This window comes from Apteryx mantelli, chromosome 20, assembly GCF_036417845.1.
Source record: "Apteryx mantelli isolate bAptMan1 chromosome 20, bAptMan1.hap1, whole genome shotgun sequence".
In the NCBI taxonomy this organism is placed as follows: Eukaryota; Metazoa; Chordata; class Aves; order Apterygiformes; family Apterygidae; genus Apteryx; species Apteryx mantelli.
This window is the reverse complement of record NC_089997.1, coordinates 11,004,965-11,015,344: the sequence shown is the minus strand read 5'-3', so window position 1 is coordinate 11,015,344 and position 10,380 is coordinate 11,004,965. Positions and strand designations below refer to the sequence as shown.

The window sequence follows — 10,380 nt, the reverse complement described above, 5'->3', positions numbered from 1 at the left end:
GGACACAGCTCCACTCAGTGCAGCTGTGAAGGACCCTCCACTCCTTCCTGCAGCACACAGCCCCGTCCCAGACCACAGAGAGCCTTGCAGACCCTGATCCCACCGCCTGCAGGGGCTGCTGTGGGCACGTCCATCAGGAGCAATCCCTGAGGCTGAGCTGCAGAGCGGGGCTGGGATTTGCCCTTGCTTCTTGTCACTATGAACCCCAAACTCGTCCTGTTTTGTAAGAAAGGCCCTCATCCCTCTGCTTCCTGCCAAGGACACAAGCTCCACGTCCCTGATCCCTAGGGATGCAGAGGGGTAGAGACGTGTGGGTTTTCCCCTGGGTGTCTCAGCAGGGGTGAGTCCCAGCGTGGAGATGGAGCAAGGCTTGTGCTCATCCTGTCTGTCACCCAGGCCATTGCACAGGCCACTGCTTCCTCCTGCTGAAGCTGCTCCACATTCATCATTAAGGACATATCTGGTGGCTCTGGGATTTGCCCTCACCTCCCATGCTTGCCCATCCCTGTCCCTTCCTGAGAAATGACATTTGTAGTCAGCAAGGTTTAGTGACTGGAGGAAAAAAGAAAAAAAAAAAGCTTGGAAAACTTCCATCCTCAAGTTCCTCACTGTGAGCTGGCTACAGATGGGTGAGTCCCTGGGTGTCCCAGGGCATCAGAAATGGGAGACACATGTCAGGGTGCAGGACTCCCCGGTGTCACAGAGGGTCCAGGGTATTTTGCCTGTCTCCGAACAGAACCCTCTGAATCCCTGTGGCTGGTGGGCGGAGGGAGCCGCTGTGACAGGCGAGTGGAGATGCTGCTGCACGGGACGTGGGTCAGAGTCCTGGATGACCAGTGGGATGTGAACGATGCCAGCGTGGTGTGCCGGCAGCTCCAGTGCGGAGAGGCAGAGCGAGCCTACAACCCGCCGAAGCCTGAGCGAGGGACGGGCCCCGTGGGGCTGAGAAGGGTCCAGTGTGCAGGGAAGGAGACTCGCCTGACCCTCTGCAACATCTCCCTGCCTGAGGCAGTGCTGGAAGGAATTGCGGAGGATGTGGGAGTGGTTTGCTCAGGTGAGTCACTGACAGTCCCCAACACACTGTGCTCCCCAGGGCCGGGAGCCCCTGACAGCTGGGGTTTCTCCCGGCTGCAGGGAGCCGGCGGGTCCGGCTGGTGAACGGGGCAGGGCGCTGTGCCGGGAGAGTGGAGATCTACTACGAGGGCACCTGGGGGACCGTCTGCGACGACTCCTGGGACCTGTCCGACGCCACCGTTGTTTGCCGCCAGCTGGGCTGTGGGGTGGCCATGGAGGCGCCCGGCTCTGCTCATTACGGGAAAGGCTCTGGGAAGATCTGGCTGGACGAGGTGAACTGCTCCGGGGGTGAAGCTGCTCTCTGGGACTGCCCTGCCAAGGCCTGGGGGCAGCACGACTGCAGGCACAAAGAGGACGCAGGAGTCGTCTGCTCAGGTCTGTGTGGGGAGCAGTGGTGGGAGCCTGATGCTTGGGGAGGTAGGGATGCAGGGAGAGCAGGGCATGGCCGAGCCTGCCCCTGGCTGCCCTGAGCCCCCTTCCTGCCCCCATCCTGGGGACATCTGTGCACAGTCCTCACTGGACCTAGTCAGGGTTGTAGGGAGAGCACAGACGTCCCCAGGGCTTAGAGGGGAGGGTAGTGCTGCACGCTGGGGACTTCTTTCTGCTCCCTTGGTGAAACAGTGACTTGCTGGCAGTGCCCTCTGCCTGTCTGAGCCCTGGGGTGTCCAGAAGAGTTCCTGCTCCTTGCAGTAAGCCTTCCTGCCCATGGATGCCGTAGAATAACCTGGGTGGTTTTCAGGGATGCTTCAGGTTTCTCTCTCCTCACCCCAGGACCAGCTTGTTCCCCCCCACTTTGTGCTTTTCCTTCCAGAGTTCACGGCCCTGAGGCTGGAGAAGAGCGACGGCTGCTCTGGGCGCCTGCAGGTTTTCTACAATGGAACATGGGGGAGTGTTTGCTCCAACTCGATGACTCGTGACACCATGTCCCTGGTGTGCAAAGAGCTGGGCTGTGGAGGTGAAGGGTCCCTTGAAACAGACCTGCCGTATGGCAGGATATCTGGCCCCACATGGCTGGATCATGTTGAGTGTGGGAAGATGAACAGCTCCTTTTGGCAGTGCCCCTCTGCTTCCTGGAATCAGCAGTCATGTTATGACCAACGAGAAGAGACTCGCATCACCTGCAGTGGTAAGACTGGAACCACCTGGGCACAAAGGCTCACAGCAGGTCCTGCTCCCTGTTCAGCAAGGTGCAATGCAGAGAAAGAGCTTGGAGTGGCTTTTATGTTCCATTTCAAACCACTGTGCTGTCAGTGACACAAAGAAGAGTTCATCTCTCAAAGTGACACATGTCCATCAGCAATAGCTGTCCTGAGTTCCCTGCGTAGCCAAAGGAGGGGCAGAGGCACCTCCAGGCAGGGTCTCCTCCAGCTCCCCTTGGACACCTCTTGGAGGTGCCTGTTGCTCTCTGTTGCCCATAGAGAGGGCCCAGTCAACCACCTTTTAGCTTGGGAAGTCCATGCAGAACATCCTGCTCATGGCTGTGTTTTGCTGAGGGAACGGGAAGGGGGAGAGTGAAACCAGTCCTGGTGGCTGAGGGTTATGTAGGAAACAGGCAGCGTGCAGGGCACTGCTGGCAGCAGAGCTCAGAGAAGCCTGCCCTCTGGGAACATCCTTCTGCTCCTCTGCTAACCAGGGAGCCTTTGGGGGTGAGCAGGCAGGGGTAAGCCTTCAGTGCTGTGCTGTTCTACCCTGAATTACCAGGGATCCAGCTGTGTCCATGAGCAAGGAGGCACTGGGAGGTTCAAGCACAGGTCAGTCCTGCTCCTGTCCACACGACTCCCATGAAGCAGCCCCTTCACCACAGCATTTCCTTCTGCAGGGAGACGACCAGAAGCCACTCCAGCCCCGGTGGCCGAATGCCCCAACTCTACAAGCTGCACAGGTAGCTGCTCCTCCATGTGCCCTTCTCACTTGGCCAGGCTCTCCCAGCTGCCCCAGTGACATGGGGGGTTCTGTGTTTTCCAGAGATGGAGAAGATTCGTGCTGTGGGAGGAGAGGACGGGTGCTCAGGCAGAGTGGAGGTTTGGCACCGCGGCTCCTGGGGGACGGTGTGCGGTGACTCCTGGGACATGAAGGATGCCGAGGTCGCCTGCAGGCAGCTGGGCTGTGGCCCTGCTGTGTCTGCCCTGGGGGAGGCTGCATTTGGGAAGGGGACAGGTCCCATCTGGCTGGAGCGGGTGGAGTGCAGAGGGACGGAGCGATCTCTCTGGGACTGCTGCACCCAGCCTGGGGACAGCGGTGCCTGCCAGCACAAGGAAGATGCTGCTGTGAATTGCTCCGGTGAGTAGCAGTGCTTCATCCCCTTGTTCCAGGACATGTTTCCCCAGCTGTGTCCTCACAAGGCCCCAGAGCTCCTCAGAGCAAGGATGCCCCTGGAGAGGTCAGGTGTTTGGTGTCAGGTGGGGAGCAGCTGTTGTGGGGCTGGGTGTCCTCAGGCCTCTGCCCGTGGGACTCCTGCAACCCCTGTAAGTGCATCCCCTGGTCTGCCAGTGCTGTCCTCCCCATGGCCCAGAGCAGAGGACCCTGGGCCTGTCACGGGGACCCAGAGAAGGACAGCTCAGATGAGACTTTAAGGGGATGTCCACATACACACACACTCGCACACCCCTCTATCTCTCTCTCTGCTCTGCAGCTGCACCGAGGACAACAACGTCACCTCCTCGAGCAGGTAACCTCCCCTCCTCCCTGGGGTTGATCTCTCTGGGGCCAGGTTGTGACCTGCAGCCCAAGGGAAGGGGCTCTGTGCTGGGGTGTGAAGCCCTGGAGAGGAAGCCCTGGGGTGGGAGCGGGTGTGTTTGGGGAGGGTTGTGATTCAGCCAGCAGGGTGGGAACTGCCCTGTGACCCAACCCTGTGCCCCCACCCCCTGCTGCCATGTGTGGGGGGGGGGGGTCAGGACTGGGGTGTCCCTGGACCCCCACCTCCCCCAGGCCGGGGGCTGCCTTGTCCATGTCCCTGCCCATGCAGATCTCACCCAGGGCCGTGCGAGGGACAGCGGGAGAATCTCAGTGCCTGTCGTCATCTGCATCATCCTGGGGGCCCTGCTCTGCCTGCTGCTGGCCCTCCTGGTGGGGCAAGTGCGAAGTGCCAGGGCTCAGCGCAGAGGTGGGTCCTTCCCCATCGGTCCCAGGGTGGGCGATGCCTCTTGGCAGCCCCGCGAGTGCTGTGGGGTTTCTGTGAGGGGCACAGATGGAGCTGGGGTGGGGGTGCTGCCTCCTGCCCTATTCCCTGCCCCTCCACTGTTAGGCTGTGGGACACCAGCAACCAGGGGAGAAGAGAGTTCAGATGCAGGAGGAGATGGTGGTGGGTGAGGAGAGAAATGGCAGCAAGGGGCTGGGGGAGATGGGAGCAGCAGGAGACATCTGAGGATGCTGCTGGCTGTGCTCTGGGCAGCGCTGGAGGGGAGGCTGTGGGGCAGGAGCGATGCCAGGAGGAGCCCAGGGCAGGGGGTCTCTCAGTGCGGGTGTCCGGTCCCCAGGCTGCTCTCTCTGTCCAGCCCTGCCCACCCATGGCAGGGCAGGGCCGTGTTATGGACCCATCTGGCAGAGAGCAGGGAGCCCCCGGGGAGAGGAGCCACGGGAGCTGCTCCAGGGTCAGATCAGGGACCAGACTCAGGACCAAAAGGGGCATGGCGCTGTCTCTGAAGGGACAGGGTGAGGGTGACGTTGTCCCAGACCATCTCCACAGGGATGTTGCTGTCACTGGGGACGTGGCAGTGGTGCCTGGCCAGAGCAGTGGGGCTGGGCTGTGGGGTCAGTGCTGGTCTGGCCTGGGAGGAAGGGCTGGGTGACCACATCGGAGTCTGGTCTTTTGTCTCCATGTCCCTGTGCCGACCCTGCCTCTGTCGCCAGGCTCCAGGAGGTCTCTGGAGCCCTTCTCTGAGGCCGTGTACCAGGAGATCGACTACAGCTTGACATGGGAGAAGCAGGCGAGGTTCGGTCGCTCAGGTCGGTGTGGATCCACTTTGGAGGGAGCACGTCTTTCCCCCAGCCCTGACCCAGGACAGGGCCTTGGCAGCCCCCAGGCCAGTGGTCCCCATAGCGCTGGGCCACGGGGTCTGTGGGGAGAGCAGCCCAGTGAGGAGCTTCCTCCCCACCAGCTCTGCCCATCCCAGCCTGGGGCACAGCTCCTCCCTGCCTGCCGGGATGCCTGTCCAGGGTTGTACCTGGTGGGTGAGGGAAGGGGCTGTCCCAGGGCAGCTCCGAAAGGCCCTTTGAGATGGGGTTTGTCCCATGGGAGCAGGACGAGCCCCGAGCCCTCCTCCCCGCACAGTCCCTGCTGTGTGGGTCCCCGTCCCCAGCAGTGCTGGCTATGAGCAGGGTCAGCAGGGCTCACCCCAATAACACCCGCTGCTCCTCTCGCCAGGCTCCTCTTTGGAGGGGTCCCTGACCAAGCTGCAGCCCGAGCCTGGGGACAGCGAGGAGGAGGACGGTCCTGGGTCAGCACCAGGTAATGGAGGGTGAGGCAGAGGAAGGGTTGGTCTCTCCTCCCTGTAGCTGTGTGACCAACAGCGTTGTCACTGAGTGTCACCATCAGGGTGGGGAGGAATCACCCTCGGGAGCGACTCCAGAGCCATGCAGAGCATGTGAGGGTCACACATGCCCGTCTGAGCTGGGTGCCTGCAGCCCTGTGCCCTGCGGGGTCGCAGGGGGACTTCCCAGGCTCAACCTGTCCCTGCCTCCAGCAGGCCCTGAGCTTACCTCAAGGAGCCATGCCTCAAGGCACCAGCGTCTCCACAGCCAGCTCCAGTGCAGAGCCCAGCACTGCCGACCCTGTGGCTGGGCGAGAGGGATCCCCACTGCTATATGCACACTCCCACAACCCTGGGGGAGGTGGGACGGATGCTTAGTCTCCTGTGGCCCTGCCAACACCAGTGTCTCAGCCCTTCATTCCTGCCCGTCCTTCCTTCCTCCACTCTGCAGGAGGGCTCTTCTCATTGCCACCAGCTCCCCTCTCCTTTCAGATGTCCCTGTCCTGCCCAGAGGTGACCCAGCAGATGGCTATGATGATGCCAGGGAAATCCCTGACCCCGGGGAGGATGTTGTTCCTGGGCAGCGAGACTGGGAAGTGCCCAGGGAAGCAGAGGAGGGAAACAGGCCTGTGGAGGCGCAGAGAGGTGAGGGGGAAGTGCAGTGCTGCCGGCTCCTGGGGTGCCGTCCCCAGTGCCTGGAGAGTCATTGTATACTGAGAGCCCGACCTCCCAGGATGGGGAGGGAACCTGCACCAGGAGTTTTCCTGGTGGGGAAACTGGGGTGGGATAAGGGGCTGGACATCTCGGGACAGAAAGAGGAGCAAGAGGAAGGGGATTTACAGCCCAGGAGGGGCACGTGCATGGGGCCAACTGCAATGCACCGGCCTTGCTGCTTCCAGAGGGGAGCCTGCACTCCTGGAGAAGTGATGGGGCCCCAGGAGCCAAGAGAGATGCCCCATCCCTGCTCCCCACAGACACGGGGTACGATGATGCTGAAGAGGCAACTCTGACACATCCCCATGAGGACACCAAGGCTGTGAGACTGGACCCTGGTGCCCAAAGGTCCCTGAGCCCAGGGCCAGGAGAGCCCACCCCTGCCATGTGGTTGGGTGCACCTGGGATGGAAGAGAGGTCTGAGCAGCTGGGAGAGCCATGAGTGCCAGAGACCAGTCTCCCTTCTCCCACTGGTAGCAGAAAGAGCTGGGCATTTTGTCTATTTTTATTCATCTACTTCTATGCCATGCATTGGTATTTGTTCTTATTAAAAGCATTTGGGAGTTTGATCCAGAGCTGGTGCTTCCCTCCCCAGGTGTTGGGGTGTCTCCCCGAGGCTGATCAGGGAGGGCGAAGCACCAAGAACCAGCAGTGGGGAAGGGACACGTCTCGGGACCAGCGGGCTCTGAGGCAGGCTGTGCGCCTGCAAATGCCCATGGACCCTGGAGTGTGGGAATAGTGAACAGTTCAGCTGGAGGATATTCCTGCTGGCAGAGACATTTCCATCCTGCAAAGCACACGAGAGCTTCCAGCCAAACTGGGTCTCTCTGCAGGGTCCCGTAATGCCTCTCTGGGCAGGGAGGTCCAGTCTCCTCACCCCAGGAGTGCCCCTGCTTACTCTTTTCCCAGGGGCTCTGCCTGGACCACCCTGGTCCCAGGCAAGGATGCCACCACCGGGAGGCAGTGACAGGGTTGGTCCTGGGCTGTGGCCCCACAGCAGAGAGCCTAGAGGTGACAGCAGAGCCCTGAACACCCCAGCCAGCCCCAGAGGGGCTCATTGCCTGGGGATCACCTCCTCACAGCAGTTGAGAGGCAGCTCTGCTTCCCACAGACCCTGCACATGGTGCAGAGCAGCTTGTTGAGGCGCCCGGGGCTGGGATTTCCCCTCCTGTGGCTCCACAGGGTCTCCCATTTCCAGGGGCTGCTCCTGGCTCCCATGGCCCTCACGGACCCCCGAGCACTCCTGGCACAGCCCAGAGCTGGCTCCTTCCTGGCAGGGGCTGTGAGGCACCAGGGCTCAGGGAAGCCCTGGGATGCCCCCCCGCTGCCATCCACCCCCACCCCTCTGCCCTCCCGCTGATGGGCTGCAAGGGCAGAAGAAGGAGCCGCCTCACCTGGGGCACCAGTTTGGGTCTGTGCAGGGAATATCTGTGTGCAGATGCAGGGGACGGGAGCAGTCAGTGACAGGAGAGGACATTTCCTTCAGCAGGGTGGGAGGCAGAAGAGGGAGAGGGCAGTGGGCTGGAGAAGGGACCACCACAATATGTGGGCTCCAGCCCAAAGTCACAGTTCCAGCCCCGGCCTTGGGACAGGCCCATCCCTGAGGATGCTCACAAGGGCATATTTCCATGGAGAGAAGATTTCATGTCCACTCCTAAAGCAGTTGCTGATGGGAGCTGAGGGAGGATCCCTGGTCCTAGGCCGGGTTTTAACCAACTGCGCCCCAGCACCCACAGGTGAGATACCCCTCACACAGGAGCTGAGTGGGGAGGAGGGTTCAGCAGCTGTGCAGCATCTGGCACCCAAACTGCCCTCCCTCCTCCAGCCAGGGGGGGGTCTCCACACCCTGCTGTCTCTTCCTGATGGATTTCCCATGCCACACACTGACAGGCAGTGGGGCTAAGGCCAAACGCACAAAAACACACTCCGCCTTCACCCTGGCTCATTTCCTTTCCTGCACTGAGCTGACACCTGAGCTCCTGGAAGAGATCTCCTGGAATGGGGAGGAGTCGCCAAATGCATCTGTGTCTGAATCTATATGATCTGTATCTATATGTAAAAAACATTGGGATTCTGTGACTAAACTGGCAGTTTCTGATAGTAGCATTTTTTTCCTGCTTTAACTTTCCTTTCCTACACTGAAATTATGTTCCCTACTTTTTCCCTTGCATTTTTTTCTCTTTCCTTCCTTTTATCATCCCCCCACCCACCACTTCTGCATCCATCCTCCACTCATTTACTGAGTTCAGCCTTGGCAGGCACAGGAAAGCATGGGGCCACGCAAATGCTGTCAGCTCTCCCTGCCCAGCTCCCCAGCACAGCTCGCCTCTCCCCTGCAACAGGCACCATCTGACCGGGAGACAAAATCAGACGTCTCTGCCCAGGGTCTGGTGTCTCTCTCGGGGAGGCAGAGGATAACGTCCCCAGCCCCAGTGCTGCCCAGCGCTGGCTCTGCTTCGCAGGAGGGTTTCAGCTCTGGGTCCCAGGAGGGGCAGCTCTCCTCTGCCCCAGCAGCCAAGCCACAGCCCGGCAGTGGGGCTGTGTGAGCCCCCTCCATCCCCCCAGCCGGGGCAGGGCAAAGCTGGGCTCCCTGCTGGGAACAGCCACAGCTTGGTAGTGCTGCAAACAGCAGGACGCTGCCCTCCGGGAGAGGAGGGAGCCAGCGGCTGTCACCAGCACCCTCTCCCATGGCAGCATTTCCCTGTCATGCTGGGAGCTCCTCCAGCCCCAGGACCTGCACTGACCCTCCGTGGGCAGCAGCATGTCCCAGGGGACATCTCGGCTCCTCTCCTGGCCAGAGCACTGGTGCTGGGGACCTTGCAGGATGGGTCAAAATGATTTGTTTGCTTCACAGGCATTCATAGACAAAGTGTTTGTTTAAAAAAAAAGAAATCTAATTCCTTTGGATCTTTTGCTTAGATAATGCTCATTTGGGGAATCCAAACCTCTTGAACAAGATTGCTTGGTTGCTGCCCAGCTGTTGATGGTATTCTCTGTCATAAGTGTCCTTGCAATAGCATCTTCACCTGGGTCAGGTGAAGTCCCTCAGGCGGGTTGTTTCAATGAATTCTGATAGTCCAGCTGACCTGTGGTCCCATGTAACCACTCCAGAACATGCACAATCCACTCCCATTGATATAGGACTATATCGGATAAATTTGAATGTCATCCTTGTATCACAGGCATAACTTCAGTTCTAAAGATCTCACCACACTGCAAAAGAAGTGACATCCTCATCCCAGTGTTGTCCCCCTTTACCTGCCTTCCCTCTCCCTGAGCTCTCCTTTTGGCTCAGGAGAGTTTTTTGATGTTCTTGATGACCTCACAACACCTCCCAGCTGACCTACATGCTAATGGCCAATCCGGCTGATGCAAGGAATTGACCTCACAATAAACATCCAACACATCGCTCTAACTCATCTCTCCCTCTCCCCTCCCCTGAGCTCTCCTCTCCATGGGGAAGGTTTTCTGACCTGCTTCATGACCTCACAGTGCCTACCAGCTTGCTGCCCAATCAGGTTGCTGCAGTAGAAGTGACCTCACAAACCAGCTCCCAGTCATGCTACATTTACATTTACATTTCCCTGCCCCTGCCCCCTTCAGGAGCTCTCATCTCTCCTGGGGGCTTCCTCCTGCCCTTCATGACCTCACAGTGCCCACCCACCTGCCTGCCTGCTCCTGACCAATCAGGCTGCACTCATAGAGGTGACCTCACAATCACTATGCCAGCAGTGTCATGGTCATCTGCCTCTCCCTCCTTCCTCCCTCCAGGCTCTCACCTCTACCTCATGGACTTTGTCATGCCCCTGATGACCTCACAGGCCTGCCCACCTGCTGCTGGCCAATCAGCTGCTGTGAAAGGAGACACCTCACAATCAAAGCTACCAATGTCACCTTCACCTGTCCCTCCCCCCTGCCTCCTCCCAAGCTCTCCTTGCTGCTGGGCAGCCTCTGTGATGCTGTTGATGACCTCATAATGCCGCCTGCCCACTGCTGGCCAATCAGGGAAGTGTAATGGAAGTGACCTCACAACCAACACACCAGCCATTGTGCTTCTGCCTGACTCTCCCTCTCCTGCTCCTACTGCCTCAGCTGCTGAATCAGCTCCTGTCACCTGCAGCAA

General features: G+C 59.8%; 1 protein-coding gene across 1 annotated transcript; it reads left to right on the top strand.

Annotated features, from left to right (window-relative positions):
* Positions 1-660: 660 nt before the first annotated feature.
* On the top strand, positions 661-9,599 carry LOC136993791 (scavenger receptor cysteine-rich type 1 protein M130-like). The gene is made up of 5 exons (XM_067308738.1): positions 661-1,054; positions 1,135-1,449; positions 1,886-2,200; positions 6,036-6,188; positions 9,553-9,599. The coding sequence occupies exons 1-5, from the start codon at positions 661-663 to the stop codon at positions 9,597-9,599; spliced, it is 1,224 nt and encodes a 407-aa protein (XP_067164839.1).
* Positions 9,600-10,380: the final 781 nt, after the last annotated feature.